Raw genomic sequence first — 23,329 nt, 5'->3', positions numbered from 1 at the left:
TTGAGATGTGTGTTTGTAAAGAAGTGGTTGACGTGAAGATAAATAACTGTTGGATTCAATGATGTTTCACGAATCTGCAGTTTGTCATCTCAGCGTGTCTCTAGTTTGTAACATGAGAATCAATCTCTCTTTGTCAGCCGGTGTAGCTGCTGCTTCTTTTTTTAACAACCAAATCACTCTGAAGCCACCAGAACGCCTCCACTAATCCTGGCCGAACATTTCACGAGTTTGTTTCCAAAATGAAAAATGCAACACCTGCTAAAAAACAAAAACTAAAGAAACAGCTTCTTGTAACACCTCATTCAGTCACATGTAAAGGGTGTGAGAAACGTCAGGTTCATTTTTTTTTTTTTTTTTGTATATTCGCTTTATTTATGGAACTTCAAAACACACTGAGTCCAAACTGAATTCCATTTTAACATGAGAGAACTTCTCACATGGTCCCATGATATAATAAAGCAATATTACAACAGTACTTACTCATTTAAAATTCAAACCATGACATCAAACCACCTAAATACAAAAATAACAAACACATAAAATAGTACTTGTCAAGCTCGAGACCTTAAAAAAGTATTATAGACTTTGTTTCCTGCATTTTGGTGCATTTTAAAGAATGAAAATAATAAAATAAAAACTTCAACTGTAACTCTTTATTATTGGTCCACTTATCGATTGTTTTAGTTCTAGTCAAGTAAGATGTATTTAGTCGATTAGTCATTTTTTCATGCTGAATGACATATTTCCAAGGAATGTGATTGTTTGTGGAGAAACTCAGTTTTTCAGATCTTTTGATTAAATCAAACAATCGATTAGTGTCGATTAGGCAAGAGTGCAGCATAATAGGTCCCTCTGGTGAACTTGTGGGAATCTCTTGAATAAACAACAGCTATTTTCAGTCATTCATACATTTTCTGTGCCTGCTTGAGTTTTTCCTTCTCTTAGTACTCTCCATGTCTCACTCCGTCTCTATAACTCACTGAAGGGCCTTTCACTGTGACAATGGCACCACTGCACTGTGACCCAACGTTTCCTCATACAATGCTTTATGACATCCTACGAAAAGGTACTCCTCATTTTCCGTGCGTTTTCCGATGAAAGCCAGAAACACTTGTCAATTTTCATCTCGTTACATGCATACAATCTTTACTGGTCTTTATACTTCCTCATTCCTCATAACATAGAAAATCATTTCCGTGGGATATCTATGTGTTACAGCGCAATGGTTTTTCGTAGCATTTTCTGCAAATGCTGGAGACTTTGGTCGACCATTAACTTTTAATTTGTCCAGTCTGTGTTTTGGTTTAATAAGATTCCCATCAGCCTCAGCTGTCCTAACTAACTAAGATAGTGAACATAGACATTAAACCTATTAAACATCAGCATGTTGTCATTGTGAGCATGTTAGCATTCATTTGGGAAAATACGCTTATTGCCCCCACGTTGACAATGGCAGGGCATAACCCTTTGGTTTTTGCCTTTCACAATAAAAGCCCTAATCACAAAAACGCATATAATGACGAACAAGCCTAAAAACAACAAAGAAGTTACAAAAAAGAGACTGTAGGGAGGAATATACATATAAATATAGATGGAAATATTTTCCAATCTTGAACAATTGAGGGAGAAAGCTATATTTTTTATGAACTTTGCTGACATTTCCAAGCTTTTTCATTTCTTCTTCCCTGGAAGAAAAAGGTTCAGGTTTTGGGCGATGAGGATTTATTTGAGGTGAATGTAAATGAGAAGCAGATCTCCATGTTGGCTGAAATGTGGGTCAGTATCCATGGCGACTGTTTGATGGGGGGAGGGGGGGGATGACATTTTGTGATGCTTAAAGAATCATACGCTCAACTGTGGGTGTGAGTTTGGCTTTCTGTGTGTACGTGCGTCTCTATGTATTTGCTGTATGCCGTTGTGGCGATTTTCAAGCATCTGCAATATTTCACCAGTGACGTATCTCCACAAAGGAGATAATCGAGTTCTATTGGTGAACAAAATGAAAATATGCCAAGAAGAGTGTTTGAGGCAGGAAATATGACTACCGCCTGAATACAGTCTTCCTGAGTGTATACTTAGATATTTAACACATCACCCATCTGCTTTCAAACAGCCTCCCTCCGGTGCTGCTGAGCTCTTGGCTTCAGAACGATGAATTCCTCTTCTTCACTCTTTTATGACCTCGTTGAAGACTCATACCAGCGTTTCTAAGTTTAATCTCTTCTACTACGCATCATTTAAAAAGTCTGCTTCAGGCTGGCTGTGTGATTGCAACTGACACCGGTTGTTGTGGTGCAGTGTGTTCATGGGCTGTGGGGACAAAGAATATCCTAGAAAATAATACCAAAATTGATATGTTTCCCAAAAAGGCCGGGGTTTTTTTGTTTTCTGCTGAAAAAAGTCCCGAACAAAAACCATTCACATTGAGCCTTTTTTGATGATGAAACTACTGTATATATTGGCAGCTTTTTATTACAGATGAATGTCTTCAGGAGGAGCTATGTGCTTGTACAGTATGTGTGCTGAGAGCCAAAGGCAGAAGAGACGCACTAACACGTTGGTTTCTGACTTTTTGTGGGGTTTGTTGACATTAAGACAAATGTATTGTAGAGCACAGATCACAACAAGCTTGGGGAAAAGAACAGCTGATGCAAATTCTCTAGACCAAAGAAAGGAAAATGTAATGAGAGTGAACATTCATTTTAGCTCAGCTTTATTCCAGCATTTTCAAAGCTTGCACTGATTGGCCTACGGGGGGCGACACAATCATCACTTTAATTGCCGTTATGTCGGGCACTTTATCTAAAACTTCAGAGCCACCTCGTTCCAACTTCCTTCTGGCTTTTCTAAAGCTGCTCCGATTGGCCTGAGGGGGGGCGCAGCGTTTATTTACTCATTACTGATTGGCCGAGGGGGTGCCTGCATCCCTTGCAGGGGGATGAAATGTGTATTCTGACACGCATAATAAAAAAATATGCATACACACACTTCCTCTGACGCACACAGACACTCCGTCTTTGTTCTTCTGCTTGGATTTCTCCCTCTTGCTCCGTCGTTCAAACAGACAACTTAAAATAACACTTTCTCTCTCTCACACACACACACACACACAGCTCAGTTGAGTGGCTATGTGGGACAGCAGCTTGGGGATAGACAACTGAACACTTTGAGTGGCACATGGATATTTATAGTGTGTGTCAGACAGCAGGTGATGGGTGCTGCCTTAATAGCAGCTGCAGATTTAGTGTGTGTCTGTCTATACATTTGTGCATGTGTATCACTTACAATGATACAGTGTGTGTGCGTGTGTGTGCGTGTGCGTGTGTGTGCGGTGGGAAAGAAAGCGATAACCAGGTGATCAGCAGCGCGCATGCTCTAACGTCTTTCTGTTTGTTTCCGTGGGACCTTATATGCCTGCGTAACCATGGTAGCGGTGTGTTGGGAAAAGCTATATTGGACAGCAAGTCCTAGACACCACACACACACACACACACACACACACACACACACACACACACACACAGATGACGGATTGTGATCGGTGAAGACCGTTTTTATTTCTTTTTCCGTCTTTCTGCTGAAAGTGACACACAGAAGCAGTTCAAAGTGGTTTAACCTGCATTCATATCATTTTAAACAAATCTTATTATTTGTTTCAAGTATAATTAATATTATTATTATTGACAACAACAAACTGCTGTTACCACCATGGATGGATGTAGAACCAGTGCTTAGGTGTCTTAAGCTGCAGTTCCCATAACGGCCACTAGATGTTACTCCAAATAAACATGAAGAATATTGAAGTGAATTATAAAAATACACAAATCTTTAAAAAGATTTAGAAATTCGGTACAATATTATTACAAAGGATCCAATCACTAACACCTGAGCCATAGCTTTTTAAGGCTGCAGTGTTCATTATTAATTATAAAAATCTTATTTTAACGTAAAGATAAAAATCCGGCATAAATTAATGAATGAATCAATCTAGATGAATTTCACTTGTGATCTAAATTCACATAATATCCATTGCTGCAATGGTTATTTGTTATTTATTTCATACCATGACGCATAGAAGCACACTGCATCAAAAAACACGTCCCTGACTTTCAACACCTGCAGCTTCATGAAATTCCGGACGTTTTTCAGCTTCGCAGGTGTAAAAAGTTTCACTCATTAGTGTCCGTACGTCAGACTCAATGCAGGAGTGACAGTAAAATTAGCCAATTCGTCACTGGTGGTGAGTCACAAAATTAAACTCAACCTGAAAGGCCTTTTAATCCTTTTAACTCCCACAATGTCTTTATACAAGGTCTTGACAAGATGCATGAACTTGGCGGTTTTAGCTCCCTGCTCCTGTAATAAAAATCCGCTTTCGCCGGAGACATGACAACACCACCGTGTACTGCTGATGCGACGATTGTTTTAGATCGCTGAAACATTTTATGTCATCACAAACATCTCAAAACCACCAGCACTCAACAAGCAAGAGGCATCACAAATAACTGAGTTTTGGAGCTTTCAGCTGAAATAAACTCTTCATGGTTTGAATTATAATAGATAGAGTGTGTATAGGATTATAACATCACAACAGCTTCAGTATAAGGTTTTGGTTATGAGCATTGTGGTTTAAGATATTTTCTTAAGACGTCCTATGAAAACAAGCTTTTTATGTGAAGTCATTTTTTTTTATGCTTTCTTTTTGATTTCTTAATTTAATGTTTTTTAGGTTCTAATCTTTTTAATTCTTTTTGGTCCCCGTGAGATTATTTTAATTTATTTTGTTCCATTTCTGTTCTTTTCATGTAAGGCAGTTTGTACAAGCAGCTTTTAGATGAACGTGATTAAAAAGCAAAACGTTTTTAATAAACCTCGTCTCGCTGCAGAGGAAGGTAGGACGAGTGGAAGGGGAACAGCATTTATTTAATCTGTTTAAAACTGGGAATGACTGTAGAAATGTTTTTGGGCTGACCCTTCGCTGCAGGAGGCCACGCAGAAACTCAGCCTCCTACTGTGATTAAATGTTGTGAAAGTAATGACCTTCAAAATCTGTGGAGACCCAGTGAGGAGAGGAGAGGAGAGGAGAGGAGAGGAGAGGAGAGGAGGAGTGGTGCCCTATTCCACCTGAAGCAAAGTGGTGAAAGATGAAAGGAAGGAAGGAAATATGGAAACTGAACAAAGGAAGTAAGGAAGGGGGGAAGGTGAGGAAGGAATGGCTTGAAGAAGGAACAAAGGAAAGAGGAGAAAGAAAAGGAGGCAGAAAAACAATAGGGAGATGGTAAGAAAGGTGAAGAGGATAATGGAGGAAGAAAGAACGGTGAAGAAGGAAAGCTGGGGGAGAAGGAAGGAGAAGAAGGAAGAAAAAAACACACACGACGGGAAATATGAAAGAAGGGAGGGAAGATTGAAAGAATCAAAGAGAAAGAAACAAAAGAAAAGTGCCCGAGTATCCAACTGAAATGTCACATCATGTCCATGTTACCGGCTTTGCGCCCGGGGTTCCGGAAGTATAGGGGGGCCCCCCACTTTACCGCCATGTCCCACTTTCTTTTGACGCTGCAAATCACTGTATCCCAGCAAATGCCTCTGTATTGCAACATGGTAAAATGATTAATTATTCCCTCCCACCCCGAGCATGTCTACAGCGGGTATGTTAAGAGGTATTTACTTCTTGCACATCTAAAGACACTCTCTCATTTGAATCTGTTCGACTGTCTGCACGGCTCTGTCTCAGCTCTGTCTCGCAGTAACTGTGACCTGCAGTGTTTATTAACCTCCATGTTTATTTCCTCTATTTTTCCGACAGTGTGTGCGTAAACAGGAGGTTGATGGCTAATAAAAAACACCGAAAAATATCTCCACAGTTTGCAACCCGCGGAGCAGAATTTGCAGGTCAGGGTTTTACTAAACCACCGTAACCCAAACCTGCCAACAGCCAAGCATTATAGGAGCACAGTAGTCAGGGCTGAGCGCTCCTGCACTCTTAAGGGGATGATCCTGCAGCTGGGATCGGCTAGAGGCTGTCAGAGCCCTCTCCTCCTCCTCCCCCACACAGTAGTGGGCAAAATAAACAGACATAAGTGTTCCAAACGGTGGTCTATTGTTGAAAAACAGAACAAGAAACCCTTCATTAAAGACTTTAACTCTCTCTCTCTCTCTCTCTCTCTCTCTCTCTCTCTCTCTCTCTCTCTCGCTCTCTCTCTCTCTCTCTCTCGTTGCTGGATGCAGAGCACCGCTGTAGCCAGCATGTGTGAAGCGACCGCCCATATTTCCCATCATGCAGTGCTTGACAGAGTATCGTGTTAACTTTGCTGTTTTTATGTTCCAACAAGCTGGTGTTAGTTTGTAATGTGTCTGTTGAGAACAAGGTGGGTAATTGTTGCTATCCAAAACAGATGGAGTGCCACGTTAATGTAACATTTGTTTGTTTGATTGGAGATATATTGATTGAAGTGTTAATATTTCACACAACACTCTGTAGAGCTTATTCAACACTTGTCACCTTTTTAAAAAAGAAATCTGGAACAGAAAGAAAATCTCCCATCTACAGAGCTGTGATTGGCTCACTAGTGATTGTTTATATTTTTTTCCATTTGGAGGAAACAGCCGTCATTAAACACAACACCAGATCTATTTGAATAGCCAGAGAGAAAAGAGAGAGGAATATATACAACGATAAATGAGAGGAGAGCAAAACGGAAAGAGAAAAAAAGGAAAGAAAGATACAGAGACAAACAATAAGCAAAGAGGGAAAGACAAAAATAAATAGGAATTTGACTCTGAGCATCCATCTCTCTTTCACTGCCCCATTATCGTTTATTTCTCTCTGTGTAATAAATATCTTTCCCTCTCCATCCATCCTCCTCTCTGCGTCTCTGATCGTTCCATAAACAGTGATTGATCAGCGCGGGCAGCAGCTCACCGATCATCTCCTCCTCCATTCCTCTTTTCGCTTTTCCTCCATTACCTTTTCTTCTCTCCCTTCATTACCCTTTCTTCACGCCATAAATCTCCTCACCTTTCCTCTCCTTCTCTCTGTTTGGTTCCTCTTCACCTCCCTTCATCTCTCTTTATCACGTCTTCACGTCTTTCTTCACCCGGCTTATTTTTGTCCTTAGTTTCTTTTCTTGCCTCTTCATCCTTTTCCCCCTTCACTTCTTCCTCCTCCCTCCTGTCCTCTCTTCAGGCTCTTCTTCAACTTGTCATCTCCTCGGTTTTGCCTCTAAGTTCCTGGTTTCCTTCTTCCTTTTGATATGCTTTCAATTCCCTTTGAATTTTCCTTTCTTCCTTTTTTCAACATTCTTTTCTTTATTTTCCTTTTCCTCTCTTTCTGTTCCTTAACGTTTTTGTTTCTTTCACTTTTCCTCTTTTTGTTTTTGTTTTTCTGTTTTGATTTCCCATTTCTTTCTTTGATTCACTTTTTATTTTATTTTCTTTTTTTTTCTTTATCTTTCCTTTGGCTTAACTTCGACTGCCTTCCAATTTTATTTCATTCAATTTTATTTTCTTAACTCTATTCTCCTTCCTTGATCTGTCCTCTCTTTTGTTCTTTCTCTACCTCTTTCCGTCCTCCTTTTTTCTTTATTTCCTTGCATTTCTCCTTTTTAATTCCCATCTTTCTTACCTTCCCTTTCCTCACTCTGTTCTTTCCTGTCACCCATTGTTTTTATTCTTCTGTCTCTTTCTTTTCCATTTTGTCTCTCTTATCCCTCCTCTTTCTTTTTTGTGTCCCATCCTCTCCTTTTTTTATCCTCCTTTCCAATCTTTTTATTTTCTCCTCATTTATACTCACTGAGACCCACATTAAAAAAGTGAATTTTCAAGTTTCCTCCAGCGTCTGTTTTGGACGTGTCAGGAACGGCGTGTCAGTTTCTGCTCGACATGCATACTGTCTTTTCAGAATTGACTTCTGTGTTCACATGAAAGCGTTCACTTTTGGCAACAAAGCTACTTGGTTAGGCTTTGGAAAAGATTGTGGTTTGGTTTAAAATAATTATGTAAAATTAGGACGCAACAGCCCCAACTGGGCGTTAGTTAAGCATTCAAGTGACGTAACCAAACTACGGTAAAATAAGTACGCGTTGACTCACACACGGGACATGAACCGCGATCTCGTCAATTCAAATAAAATCATGACAGAAGTTATCTCATTTTCCCCGACTCCATAGCCTACATATTTCATCGCAATTTGGATTACTTACTGGTATTTGTAAGGATCTCACTACAAAAAATCCCCTCATCTTCAGAATAGCACGACTCGGGCGCAGATTTGTCGCCATTTTCCTCGACATCTTTGCCTTGAAAAATCATCTCCCAAGCCTCATATATGGCCTTTTTTATAACTCCTTACAGGAGTTTTATTGACTGAAGTAAAGAGCTCGCATGGACAAAAAGGGAATTGGCCTTAAGCACTGTTTCTAGTTTAACAGGATGAAATTGCCTGTCTCTAGCTCCAACCATTGAGGAGTAATGACGCTGCAAAGACACTGAAACACAAACATTGGGATCTGGAGTACGATAATAGATCACTAGATCATATTAGAATCAAGTTTACGTTTCCCTTTAACCTGCACATCTCCCTCTGCTTCTTCCTCGTCCTTTTACCCCTCCTCTTCCTCCTCCCGTTCATTTTCTCCTTGAAGCCGTCACACAGCAGAACGACGGCTCTGAATTTTGTACAACTCCTGAATGACGGATATGAGAGAGGGAGAGACAGAGAGCAGCGGAGAGATAAAAGATCAAACTTGAGCCCTTGAGTCAAGTGATAACATCACCCGCTTCACACACGCACGCACACACACACACACACACACTTTCCAATTAAACACTTCAGCGCTCGACGTGATCTTATCTGATCAGCAGCTCGGCAGCTTTGGCAGCAGCGATCAATGCTCGTTTGCCTCCGTTGTACACACACACACACACACACACCGACAAGCACACACATACGCACACACATCATGTCCTCCCTTCCTGTCTCTCCTCGCTCTCTCTACATCATTCGTTCACTTTTTCCTCCTTCTCATCTTCTCTGTCTCCTTTTGCATTTTTCCATCGTTCATACTCACACATAATCTCGTAACCTCGGTTTTCCTTGTTTTCTTGTCCTCTTTGCTTTTTCTTCTTGTTGTCTTTCTCTCTTTCCTCCCCTCACACTCTCCCATAATCTCACATCCTCCTCTCTCTGTGCTGGGTTTCTCAGTGTGGCAGTCTAAGTAGGTCGGTGTTGACAGCTGAGCTCTACACAGACAGAGAGGCGACATTATTTCTGCTCTGTGTGGGCTTCCATACAAACACTCACTCACTGTTAGCGGCTCAACCTCTCTGCACTCAGTATACAGATCTATGGGCAGATCTAAATCACCGAAACCCAGAGGACCCTATGAGCTGGATCTCAGGTCCACGCTTTGTAGTTCTCCTTGGCTCCACATCAGTCTGAACTCTACAGGTCCTGACATCTATGCAACATTTAGCTGGGACCCAACAGGACCCGTCAAGGCCTCTGAGAAGTTGACTTTATGAGCGGTTGAGAGACTGTGGATGAGAGACTGCAGACAGAGAGAGTGGAGGAGATGCACTCTGCAGCGTAATAATAAATACATGACACATAAACATTTAGAATAAAAGATAAAAAAGCAACAGTAACGATGCGGCTTATCAATACTTAATACTGAGTTTCGGAACTCAGGATACATCAGGTAATGTAAAAATGCGAAAGGCTCTTGCTAGGAAGAGGATCCGCTCCCTATGTAGATATATAAGGCTCTTTCTAAGCTAACAAGTGTGTGTGCGTGTGCACATGTGCGCTGTAGAGTGGAATAGAGCCTGGGGCAGTCCTGTGTGTATTCAGTGTGTTTAATTTTGAGATTCTTTGACAGCTGCATTATTCACAGACTAGCAGGAGGTTGACTGTTCTAACCTCCATCCACCCACTGCAGGGGGCTTGTCATCCCTGCTGGGGTGGGGGGGAACTGCTTGTGCTCTGCCATGATGCTGTCACTGTAACGTATGCCTGTGTGGCTCCATTACACCAGTGCATTCTTAAATATTCAACATCTTCTAAGTTGCATTTTGTACCAGTTTAGAGGTAGAAAAACAAACAAACATGATCCTCAAAGTTTGTCTAATTTGTCTGAATTACATTTTTTGTTGTTGTTGTTGTTGTTGTTGTTGTTATGCTGATGTCCACAAGAGACACATTGTGTTGGAAAGATGAGGTGAGACTTAAAGCTGGGGTAGGCCGTACATATTTGGTATCATTCAACAATATAATTTCGGCACTCAAGTTGTACTAAACAATTCATATGCTTGTCATGACAATTTCTAACAAATGTCGATAAGGATACCATGATAAAGTGATGAGACAGACAGGCAAACAACTGTGGGGTGGTATTTTTAGTTTATTATCATTATTTGAAAGTCTATTCTTCACAGTGTCTGCCTAGAAACATTCTGTCCCTTGGACAAATGTAGTTGATGACCCCTTCTTTATTGTGTAACTTCAGCTCAGCAGCAGCATCGGTGCAGCAGACTCAACATGGCACCATATAACCCAGAGCGAGCTCTGGAGGAAGGAATTCAAACGGAAAACGCCACATCCTCCAGTCGCCAAATGCACCGTAACATATATTTATATATATATATATATATATATATTCTTGAGTTATTGCACAACATCTTCCAATGTGACTCAACCAATCAGAAGTGAGAACCAGCACAGTGTGTTTCATAAGACACATTAGATCGTGCTGTGTATATGTAGACACACAGAGAGACACACATAGAGCGGCAATAAATGCCACTGATTGCTGGCGCGATAATGGGCAGGTTGAGAGTCTCTTCAGACAAGTGATGAAGGTTAAAGAGCTCTCTCTCTCTCTCTCTCTCTCTCTCTCTCTCCTCCATCCCTCTCCTGTTAACAGCTGAAAGATTCGCCGGATATGTAGAAATTTGCTGCGGATGTGCCCGAGTCAACTAATAGATCAGTGGCTCGTTAAAAGCCTGGTGCTGGTACCAATTTATCACCGTGGAGACTGAAGAGGGGGAGGGTCAGAACTCCAGTTGAGTCTTTGATCAAATTAGGGACGAGTTATTAATAAACACCCTTTCTCTCTCTCTCTCTCTCTCTCTCTCTCTCTCTCTCTCTCTCTCTCTCTCTCTCTCTCTCGTCAATGGAGGATTTACAGTAATGGCCTGGCTGTCAGTGATGTCACTGCGGTTAAGATGTAGTTATAACATCAGAAACCATACAGAGATGTCATTAGTCTTGTGAGCAGTAGATATAAAGAGAATCATGATAAAATAATTGAGTGATTTAACATCATAACAGCCTCCTGGTGCCAACTATCCACTTCAGTTATCATCATAGTTTTTATTGTTGTCGTTTGGGAAACAAATCATTAATTATTCCTTACTCTAATATCTGTTTCCTGGCCTTTGTTTACTCTATCCCACTGTGTCCTGGGTATGCTGATCCATTTCAAGTCAATGAGCTGTAGTGATGGAATCTGCGGACAGTCAATTGATGCCTCAACAGTGTCAATAATTATTATAACCGTGATCGTAAATTATAAAAACGGAAATGCTCATCATTCAAATGCTCAGAATGTCTGCTAACAACAACAACATAATAACCGTTAATACATTTACAGCTATATGATGACTTCTCTTGTTTGTTTGACATCACGTAGTATTAAAAAAATATAATAATTTAGACACCAAATGTATTATTTACATTGGAAATAGATTTTAGAATGAGAATACTGTCCTGAAAAGCGAAAGTTACCCTCGGTCATTATTGAAACAAAACAGTGCAATAGACCAATTTCACGGCCAATTTCACGGCAGACATTTTGACTTGTCACAGTAGGAAAAGCACAGGTGAAATTGAAGCACTAACTAAGGCTCAGTTGAAGTGTCCTAGTAAGTTATTCCAGTGAGCCAGCATGCACAATACCAGGACCTCCCCGAAGCAGAATGCAGCTGTCATTAATGCTATTAAATAACCGTTGTTCTTTTTTATACTATGACATGAAAAAGGTCGATTGGGCTCTACATTTTTTTGGGAAGCTGTTTTTCCGTACTATATTCAGCTGATATTACAACAGTGCTAACCATAGACAATTTATTTTCTATTGCGAAGTGTAAAGAAGAGCTTTGCTAAAGCAACATGTTAATTCCAGCTTAGACTGCAATATGTTTCCTTTTTTTAAAACCTTTATTTATTCACGGAGAGGAACACTATCTTTGCAGGATCAAACTCAGAATAAGTGTAAAGTTAATGGCCTTGCTCAAGGTCCGGGTATCGAACGGGAATTGAACAGACAGCATCCCGGTCACAAGTTTGCTTCTCTAACTTTTAGGCCACTACTGCCCCATTACTGTGCAAGTGACACTGAAACAGGAACCTGTTTCTATTTAAATCTGCACACATGTTGATGCAAAGCTAACTGTTATATTTACCATTGACTGCTGACCAACTGAACCATTGTACATGTAGCCATGTAGTCTATCAATAGAGCCTTGCTTTTGTTATTTGTATTACATTACACTGCATTACAAGCATTTTTAAAGCTTTCAAATGATTGATTTCTTTTGTAAGTAGCTGTATAATAAGCGTGATAATGTACAGAAAATGTGAGCAGGTCTTGAATCCCCGTGAAGGGTGTTTTGTATGCATTTTCTGGCAGAAATGTAGAGATTCAGAAGTAGACAGTGTCATAAAAGAAAAGACAAGTACAAGAATCTCAATTTTACACTTAGTACTTTACGCTCCACCACTGCTTTTCTGAAATTACACTGCAAATTCTGAGGATTCACGACACTCCCACAGCTTCCTGATCGGACCGCGCTGATGTTAAAAGAGCTGCTGGTGATTTCAGTTAACTTACAAATCTTTGCCTCCATTTCTTTTTTACATTTCACTGTATTTCTGTTGACCTGTAAAATATATTTAAAGGAGATTTAAATGAAGTGTGTATAACAGATCAATTTCTTCTCTCGCTCCTTGGGTTCATTCTTGGCTCACCATCACACTTGGCAGACATTCTCCAAAGACTCTACTCTAGCTCTTTTCTCAAATGTTCAGGGTCTCAGAGGTCCAACTGTGGCCTTGTAGATAGTCTCCTTGAGTTTTTGCCCAGAGGAAAGGAAAGGGGAGGAGGAGAAAGGAAGGAGAGGAGGAGAAAGTAGGAATAGGGAAGGAGAAAGAGGAGTGACGGAGGGTAAGAGTAGAGAGACGATTCATATAGATGTTATAGATTGGAAGCTGGAGGAAGAGAGCACGCTCAAGGGAAGAACAAAATAAATTGGTTTGAGAGCGAGAGAGAGAGACAATAGCTGCATGACATTGGATTGAGAGAGAAACTAAATAAGAGATAACAAGCAAAGGAAAGGAGGCAGAAAAATAGAAGGATTATGAACAATTCCTAGAGAAAACACACAAAAAAGGTATAGAGGATGAAAGAGAAAGGCCGACTCAACAAGTAAGAAATACAACAAGTGATTGTTTGAAAAAGTCTAAACGGATAAATAGCAATAGAACAAAGAGAAATCTGTCAATACAGATACAGAAAAAAGGGTAGAGCAATAAAACACCAACATTTTGAGAGACATCAAAAAATAAATGATGAGGGAATTAAATGGTAACCAGACTTACACTGTCTTAGTTCAAAGACTTTTTTTAGTAAGCCTACACTTATGTAGTACACTTTGTACACGATGTACTTACTTTCATGACTGTTGTGCACTTACTGGAAATGATGATCACAACTTTTGAACGCTCCTTCTTTTTCTTCTTCTTCTTCCTTGAAACGGCGAAATTGCAACCAGATTGATCGCAACGTGTGCCCGCCAAAATATTTGCCGACTTGCATTCGAATAGTGCAATGTTCACTGGAGCAAACACAACCGCCAGAGCTTCAGACTGTTATGAGTACACCGTCTGGGTACTCATTGTGTACTGCCTTTTTGCCATACTCGTCAGTGTGAACGCACTTATGCATTCAAAATAGTAAGTGTAAGTACAGAGGTACACAAGTTGAGGCACACTATTATAGTCTAAGGCCATGCTAAGCGCTGCGAGACTTTACTAAATGTGAGCTAAAACAATCAGCAGGCTGACGGAAATGTCAATATAGTTTTGCAGGTATTTAGTCATAAACATTTACATGTAAAATCAGGGGATTATATTCAACCCTGATGGGCACATTAATGTCACATGCACAAAAATTCCATGGCAATCCATCAAATTGTTGTTGAGTCAGTCTGGACCAAAGTAATTGACCCACTGAGCCATCGACACAGCCGTCCAGAACCAAAGAGAAAGAAAGCAGATGGACAGGAAAGGAGAGATAAATAAAGAGACAGAGATAAAAGGGTGAAAGTCAAAAATAGCAGATACTGAGGTGGAGATTAAGATAGAGGCAGAGACACATAGGGACTGAATGGAGGAGTGCCAGTAGTGCTTGGACAGCAAATTATTTGCAGAGATACAGATTTCCAGGCTGCCTCGTTGGCCTTCCTGCCTGCCTATGAATGTGTGTGTGTGTGTGTGTGTGTGTGTGTGTGTGTGTGTGTGTGTGTGTGTGTGTGTGTGTGTGTGTGTGTGTGTGTGTGTGTGTGTGTGTGTGTGTGTGTGTGTTAGAATATGCATGAGGCATATCATGTGTGTGCACGTGTATTTAGGTGTGTAAGACAGTTTGCATATCAAACACACACACACATGTGTATCCGTGCTTGCCTGTGTTTTGCAGACTTGAACAGCGTCATATATGCTGACGTGTGTGTGTGTGTGTGTGTGTGTGCGCGTGTGTGTGCGTCTGCTTACACTTCTAGGTTATTTTTACCCCTCTATTTAAAATCTGCTTGAAATGCAGAAGCGCAGGAAGTGAGTGTCGTCTCACTTTTCCTCCAGCATAGCTTCATCTCTCCTCATCCGTCCTGCTGCACTACTGCTACTGTCTGACACCCTTTCACTCCCATGATGCCTCATTCCTTCCTCAAATACACACCAACACCAGATGCAAAAAAAAAGCATTCTTACTGCACTGGCAGATTATCTCCTTTTTTTTAAATAACTGTAATGAATCAAGTTCCACACAAAAATGAAGCCGATTTTTTGCAGCGATCCAGTGACCTCTCAGGTTTGTCTTAGGGACCTCTTAGACCTGAACCCACAGCGCAGTTTGTGTTTAATTGTTGTTCACCATCTGCTTAAAACCACTTCTGCCTTATAAGGCAGAACAACCTGTTTTCCAAAAAGTATCTTGTGTTTTTCTGTCACACTTTCTTACTCCTGTTCCCGACTGTCAGCTCTTTAATGCAGACCTTTGTGCTGCACCAGCAGGTTCAAATAAAACCTCCAACAAAACAGACCCATCTCGGTTCTTTGAACCGGCGCTGCCTCGTCCTCTCCTCGCATCAAATTTCTCTCCAAAAAACGAGGATACTCTACGCTAGTTGACCCGCTGCAACCCGGCGACCGATATTGTCGCTGACACAAAAGAAACAGCAAAACAAAAGCGCAACAGAGTTAAACAGTGACAGGTGAGGGTAAAGGTCTTTCCCTGGAGATTCACACATCACTCTCAGGTGTCTTTATCTCCCAGGAGAACAGCGTGGCGAGGGTTCATATTTCTCCTGGAATTTGTCATTTAGATTGTTTTACTGTTATAGCCTTGCACCCGTTTGTTTTTGAATTTAGATTTCTGCTCTATGCAAGAAAACCTTTTTTAGCATTAGTGATGCACTGCCACTACCTTCATCATACTCAAACACCTCAGTGTGAACAAAAAGCCTCCTTGACTTTAATAAGTGATTATTCTGTGTATTAATACAGTCCAGGGCTCAGCAGTGAGCGCCTGGAAGTTCTCTATGATGTGTTTGAGGCGTGAAAGCAGGCAGTTACTGAATCTTTCTTCATTTTAGACGGTTTTATCTGGAGTTTCCAGGTGCGACCATTCACAACGGTTTACGGGATATAGTTCCTTCACTCTTAAAATAATTATTGACACAGTCTTGTACCTTTGCCTTTTTTGCATTATATGTCATGCTGGAAAATCATTTGTTTCCATTTCTTTTACCAGTTTTGGTTTTAGTTTTATCTTTTCACTAAAGCATTAAATATTTTATTACTTTCAAGCAATTTTGAGTTTGAAAACCTTGAATAAATTACACCTCACAATTGTGTTAACATTATGCTGATGATTTTAAATGTGTACGCATAACTAATGATATCAACATCAATTTAAAGTGTCTATTGACACTTTTGTATAACACTAAAATACCAATTTGACCATCTCAATATGCAAAATGACTTAAATGCTTTGACCCCCTCCCGTTGCAGTCATTGATCGCTGTGGCGAGACGATTTTCATATCAAACAATGTCTTCTTTATTTCAGTGACAGTACGGCACTCAGGTGACACGGCATTAAAAGCACTCATTGTTTTCTCCATTCCTCGTCTTTAGCAGGACCTTAATTCTGCTGCTGACGCTGTTAAAAATTGTAGACTTTCCTTTATGAATCTCTAAAAGCAGGACTTCAATAGAGGAGATATGGGGCTGGACGCGTAGCCTTATATGGTTATATTGGGGCGTTAATATGATCATTTACAATTCTCATTCAGGTGCTTTCATTTACAAGCAGGCGGCATTCATTGTGTGTATGATGGTCGTTTACATAGTTATCTCAAGTTAAAATATATCTGACGTGGCACACTCGTACCGGCCCACCAAAGAAAAGTCAGAGAAAGTTAAGAACATGAAAAAATGTCTCGCATCAGGTCAAATGTACAGATTCTAAATCCCTAAAACGTCCTAAGAAGTGGAGCTGCAGGGCTGATAAAGAAGCATCAAGCATCACTATTCTGAACCTCTCTCGCCCTCAGGTACATCCACGCTCTCTACCTTGGTGCCCAGAGCCGTTGGCACAGCAACGGGCCCCGTCGCCACTTCCACTGGCGGCTGATGTTTGAGAGCGCCGACATCACCATGCTGCGCCTCCTGGAGGCCTTCCTGAAGTCGGCTCCGCAGCTCGTCCTCCAGCTGAGCATCATGATCCACGGAAACATCGTCCTCCCACTGCAAGGTGAGCGAGATGCACTTCCTGCCTCGCTGTGGAAAGTGTGACACATCAGTGAAAGCAGGTTTCACTGACAGAGTACCTTTAATTGATATGATGAAATTGCACTCACCGAGTTGCTGAAGGTTTGTGACACAGCTGTAGCGCCAAGTCAGATTCAGCAGGAAGCCAGATTATTTAAACAACTTTACCACAGTTTTAGTACAATGTTTTTATTACTGATTAAGACATTTAAATATACGAGAGAAAACTATGAACACATATAGACCCCAGCAGTAATAGGTCGGAATTATCCTGATGGTTATATACTTTCTATTGGACCTATTTTATTGGATTTTATTGGATCAATTGCAATTTATGGTTGTTACAAAGGCTTCTCCTAAGAGAAAGAAAGAGAGAGAGAGCGTGTGTGTGTGTGTGCGTGTGTGTGTGCGTGTGTGTGTGTGATTGTGTGATTGTGTGTGTGTGTGTGTGTGTGTGTGTGTGTGTGTGTGTGCGTGCGTGTTTGGACAGTAGAGGCTATGCTTTATTTATGCACCTCTTACAAGAAGCAGATTGGCCTTTGATGAATAAAGCAAAATTCTCTCTCTCTCTCTCTCTCTCTCTCTCTCTCTCTCTCTCTCTCTCTCTCTCTCTCTCTCTCTCTCTCTCTCTCTCTCTCTCTCACACACACACACTGTACACACTGAGCATTCACACACACACTCCTGGCGGCACCGTAGTGAAGAATCAGACACATATTTGAATTGTACGAATCACGGGACACATATGAAAGCTTAAATACACAACACACAAACACATGACCAACAGCAAAGCTGACAAACTGAGTGATATGCATGATGTGTTATTAAGTCCACACTTATATTCTATGAGGGGACACGGGGACAGTGATAGTCCGTAACATCTCAGTGTAGCCAAGGTACAAAATACAGGGGAGCCAGGGAGAGCTTGGCTCCTCTTAGTAAGACATGAGGTCCTTTTGAAAACATGATCTGTGAAATCTTGGCGGTCTCTAAACTACTGACAATATGCTATTTTTGCCCTGCATTTCTTTTTTTCTGTGTCTTCGTCATCATGGATCATGCGTAAAATCAGGCTATTATCGATGTATGATTCATCAAGGAGGGTAATGAATCAGTATTTTACTTTAATAAAGATACCGGCTTGTCATGAGCAGCATACAGATATGTCAAAAAGAAGGGACACGGGCAATACAAAAAGAAAGTGAGCTTCTCCAAAACCCCATGGCATTCTGTAGTTCACACACTGAGTGTAACACAACGGCATGCATGACATGAGCTGCTATACTGCCGGGATCTTAGGCCGTGGTTACGCTTGTCGTTTCAGTGCAACTTTTGTCATCCGATCATGCCGGGACGCATCAACTGTCAAGTCTTTGCGCTCCGTGATCCGATCGTGCTCGCTTTGGGATCGGATCAGCCAGACCACATGCAGAGGGGGCCTGTCTCTTTCTAAGTTCAGACCTCAGTGAGGTGTGGACAGCATGTGGGCACAATCGGGACAATTTATCAAACGTAATATTTCCCATACATGGGAAACCGGGGCTGGAGCACAGCTGAGATCCGCTGTCTGAGTCGCGTTAAGTTACCGCTTATTTAAAATAAAAGCTTTTAAATTACAAACCAATGGGGGACTTTTAATTGTGAAGAATTTATAGAAAAATTTCTTTATCATCGAATTAGGGGAGCAGTGTTAGCGGCTATCCTTCAATAAAACAACTCTACACTGCAGGGAGGAAGAGTGAGTAGTAAAAATAACAAGGGACTTTTATTGTGATGAATTTATAGGAAATTAAATGTGTTTATCCACCGTTTTAAAGCCACTCCTTTGACCACTATCTGATCTGGCAGGTTGCATTGCAGTGTCAACTGTGGACACACAGAATAGGACACAGCTGTTTTCAGATCTGGGGCATACAATCACAAAAGACAGATTGAAAAGACGTGAAACCACGAACTTAGTTAGACAGCTGAAAAGTGTGGTTGAGCTTTGACCGTCACTAGAAGAGCATGTTTGGTTCCCTTTGAGAGTGTGTCTGTATAGATAGCTCACCTGTGTGGTAGCTGGGCTGGCTGTTCTCATATACAAGAGGCGTGTGCAGGGAGAAAGTATAATCGTTTAGCGTGGTAATGTTAACACCACTGTTCGTCATCTTTTGTTGTGTTTAATGCCACAGAAGAGAAATAAATCTCTGTCTGCATCAGCCACAGTGCCAGGCTAAATTACCTTCTCCTGCTGAAAATCTAATCACTCTCCATGTGACATTTGAAAATCAGTTTTGCTCATGATCTTGCTTCATTTCCTTATTAAATACCTTAACCTTAGCCGTAACGAAATTCTCACTTAAACCCTAAAACCTTGTCTTAAACCTCAAACAGACTTTTGAAGAAGTGAGGACCAAACAAAAGTCCTGAAGCAGTTACAGTATACAATACAGACTCTCCCACGTAGCTTATATCACCTTGGTGCTGATATGGCTCATTGGTCAGCAAACCAATCAAATTAACCATCTTTCAGTTCTGCCAATTAATCATTCAAGTCATCTGTTATTATAAATCCCTGCTGGTTATAGTTTCTCCAAATATTTGGGATGTGCTGGGTATTCCAAGCATAACAAACTGCATCTGTCTCTTTGCACCCATAATCCCCTCTGCTTCATTTCTTGCTTTGGTTTATTTCCTTCAGCTGCATTCCAGGAAACGAGTCATCTCATTGGTCTGGCTTGAAAACCCAGGTGGGGTTTATCAACTCAGCAAGAGGAGGTTGTTCCCTGAGATCATTGGCTGTGGTCAGCTTGGGTTGATGTCAAATTCCATTTAGTATAAAAGGAAAGAATATATCAAGCTAAGGATGACGGTGAAAACATCCAGAGAAATCTCTCCTGTTGCAGAACACACTTAGGAACGAACCACTAATAACATGAAACCAAGAAAAACTCTAAAAACATAAAGTAAGAAATGAATATACAATTAAAACAAACTGAGATCAAAATGGAATAATTCAGCACTCTGCCTGCTGTGAAATAGACGCGCTCTCAAAGGTGCCGTCCTGACATAAACATGGAGGAGTGAATTCCACAACTAAAGAACACAAGTTATCTTTGTGTTTTCTTAAAGCAACAATTAGTTTTGCTTGTACAATTATTATTGTTGTTGTTTTTTCCCATCTCCCATCAACGACTTTGTAATTGATGTCTATGCTAAAGAGCGTGAGCGGGCATTCAAGGTGTTTCAAGTACAACAAACAGAAAAACTAGTTTAGAAGAAAAACACGACAATCTGCATATCATTTGAGTACAACGTAATAAAGCAAAATGTCCTGCATTGCTTTTAGGCCATTTGATACAAGTGGCTAATCGTGAATAACGGAAAAGATTCTTGGAGTGCCGGGCTGGTTGTTGGGCCACAGGGGCCGATGATAGGTTTGGTAAACACTATTATTTAGTAAATTGATCATGTAGGCTGTCGCTTTACACCAAAAACACACCGAGCAGCAGCAAAGTGCGGCCTGCGGCGAGCTGCCATGCAATATCTGTTGAAAGCTGCAGCGGCAAAATATGGCCCAACTACAGGCCATATTTTTTGCAGCAAATTGCCGCCAGAGATCACCCGCAGCCAATCAATAAACAGTCCTGTGACTCCTGTGACATGTTGACCTATGTTACAAATAATTTCTTCCCGGGTGATACACATGAGGAAGCACTTATACTGGATATGCTGATGTGTAATATGTTGTGAACTTAAGTGAGCTGGTCTGAGGCATGAAACTCCTGAAAGTGAGTCCCACTCCCGCCCTGCCTTTAAGAGGGACCTTATGGACCTAAAATCTGAAACTCTGAGTCTTCAAGGCAAAAAGTTGTTTTCAACAGCGGTAATCTGAGTTTTTAAAATATCAGTAAGTTTCTACATAAGAGGAATATTCAAGTTCTCCCCAATCCTCTTCATAAAACAAAAATAGGATGATCAAAATTACATTTAAATGCAAAGTCGGTGCAGCTCTTTCTCTGCTCAAATTTTAATGCCTTCTCAGTGTGATTCATGGCTAATTTGAGACAAGACTGCATGATTAACACACATGAATGTTTAATGTGTTTAAACTGCACTCTGGGCGGCTCGCAGTGCGCCTCAGTTACGTATGCGGGCTAATGATCCTTTTACTTCAATTGAAACTAGTCCAGGTCTACTTGAATGAGCAAGGAAGCAAAACATTTAAAGGTGCCATATTAGAATTTTAGCATCAATTGAGACATTACGCCATCTTTTGGTGGAAAGAAATTCTTTACCATTGTGTTGTTTTCACGAGCAGTTGTTCAGTTTGTTTTTATCTTAACAGATACCGGACAAATATTGCACAGGCCACTAAATTTGATTCAGGATCCCCGGAAATGTAATTCCTTATGGGTTTATTTTAAACAACAACATAAAAAGCTGACAAGCAGTCAGTAGAACACATAGACATGGTCATATTACACATTAAAACTATTTATGTCAACGTTTGTGGCTTAAATCCTCTCAGTCCCTTTGTTAAGTTGAGAATATTGATTGCGCATGGGATGAAGGACTTCTTAATTATATTATTCGTTTCAAGATGGCAGGCAGAAGGTGCGAGTTTAAACAGCCATCAATAGTTCTAAAATCACCTGACTAACACTAAGCTGATAAAGTCGCTCTGAGCATCTCTTTAAAATAAACTGTATTTGTAATGTATTTTCAGAGAAGCTCACTGGGTGTTCAGAACTGTATAGACGAGGTATTTAACATTTTCCACAGTTTCAGTAATTGGCTTTCAGTGACTTGTTTTGGCAGATAATGAATTGAGTTTGTCTATTAGTTTGTCTTGGCCACATTGATTTCTAGTTGGCTGAAGCAATACCATGTTTGAAGGGCGTTAGTGTGGGCGAGCTGGGCAGCTTCAGCTAAAGGATCTGTTTTCTGTAGAGGACCAGCTAAGGCCAGGTCATCGGTATGCTGAACTATTCTAAAATGCTTTTGATTGATCATGAAGTTGTTGGTAAAGAGAGAGAATAGCACAGGAGACAGAACACAGCCTTATAGCCCAAGGTAATGATACATTAGTCAATACTGTCCAGATATTCGTATAAAAACACAACAAAAAACAACATTTGTCATCAATATGTCCTCAGTAGGCCGTACAGTTAGAAAATAGACTCATCAGTGCTCTTTGTAATCAAAATGTGTTCCGGTGTCACTGTTTTTAAACTGTCTCAAACATTGGACAGTGAAAAATCAACTCAATTCAAGGTCATCTTCGTGTTTTTAAAAGCTTCCAATCACATTTTGCAGTCTTCATCAGCTGACTTCAGTCTGTTGTCATGGTTGTCATGCTGTGAGGTACAGTATATGGTTAAAATTGTCACATTGGAGACACTTGTTCACGTTCAATATCAAAGTTTCACAGTTAACTGAAATATTGGTATTTCATGTCAGTGTGTATTTGTTATAATTAGCCAGCTACTACCTTTCTTTATTTAACTTCCCCCTTCATCACCCAAATGTTTTTTAATTTGTGCCTCTTTCTTCCCTTCACAGTAAAATCGACAGTGTCAATGCAACACTTAAAGAGTAAATTTTAACACTGATTCAGTGAACATATGGTCCCTATCTACAGAGTGTTAAAGTAACACTGGACATAGTGTTACATTTTTAGAGTCAATTTAACACTGGTTAGAGTTAATATTTTACACTACACTACACTGAGAAGTGTTACTCAAATTTGACACTATGATGTAAATAACACTCTTAGTGTTATTGCAATTTGACACTAGGTCTTTTTGAGTGTTAATCAAAATTAACTCTAAATAAGTTACTCTTCATGAGTGTTAAACCTACTTGACACTAAGTGTTGATTAAGAAATTACTCCAAATACAGTGTTGATTTTGAACTGACTCCTGCCAGTGTTAAAACATATTTCCTCTTGTATTTACTCCCTTAGCGTAATTCTTACCCAACACCTTATTTTCAATTTACTCTGTTTTAACTCTTCAACAGAACACTTTTAAGAGTTTTACATTTTCTACTTGACCATATCCAGCTAACACTTCAAACAATAAAACAAAAAATGTTTGCAGGAGAAAAAACAACAAACACCATTATATCATATCTTAATAACAATTTATTAAAAATAAAAACATTTAGTTTGCATACAATTTTTCATTAACAGTTTAGAGATGCAAGTGTAACTCCCATTTGTGCTACATTGTGCAA

At 40.3% G+C, this 23,329-nt stretch overlaps 1 protein-coding gene across 2 annotated transcripts in view; it reads left to right on the top strand.

Moving 5' to 3' along the window:
• Positions 1-23,329, top strand: part of xkr7b (XK, Kell blood group complex subunit-related family, member 7b) — a gene marked incomplete at both ends in the record, with an annotated part of 54,337 nt that overhangs the window by 27,044 nt on the left and 3,964 nt on the right. For both annotated transcript variants that reach the window (XM_079177493.1, XM_079177492.1), the window contains one exon: positions 16,890-17,089. In XM_079177493.1, coding sequence (XP_079033619.1) covers positions 16,890-17,089 — 200 coding nt within the window. The remainder of the gene's footprint in view (positions 1-16,889; positions 17,090-23,329) is intronic.

This window comes from Pholis gunnellus, assembly GCF_910591455.1.
Source record: "Pholis gunnellus genome assembly, chromosome: 2".
NCBI classification, from domain to species: Eukaryota; Metazoa; Chordata; class Actinopteri; order Perciformes; family Pholidae; genus Pholis; species Pholis gunnellus.
This window is presented reverse-complemented; position numbering and strand designations above follow the sequence as displayed.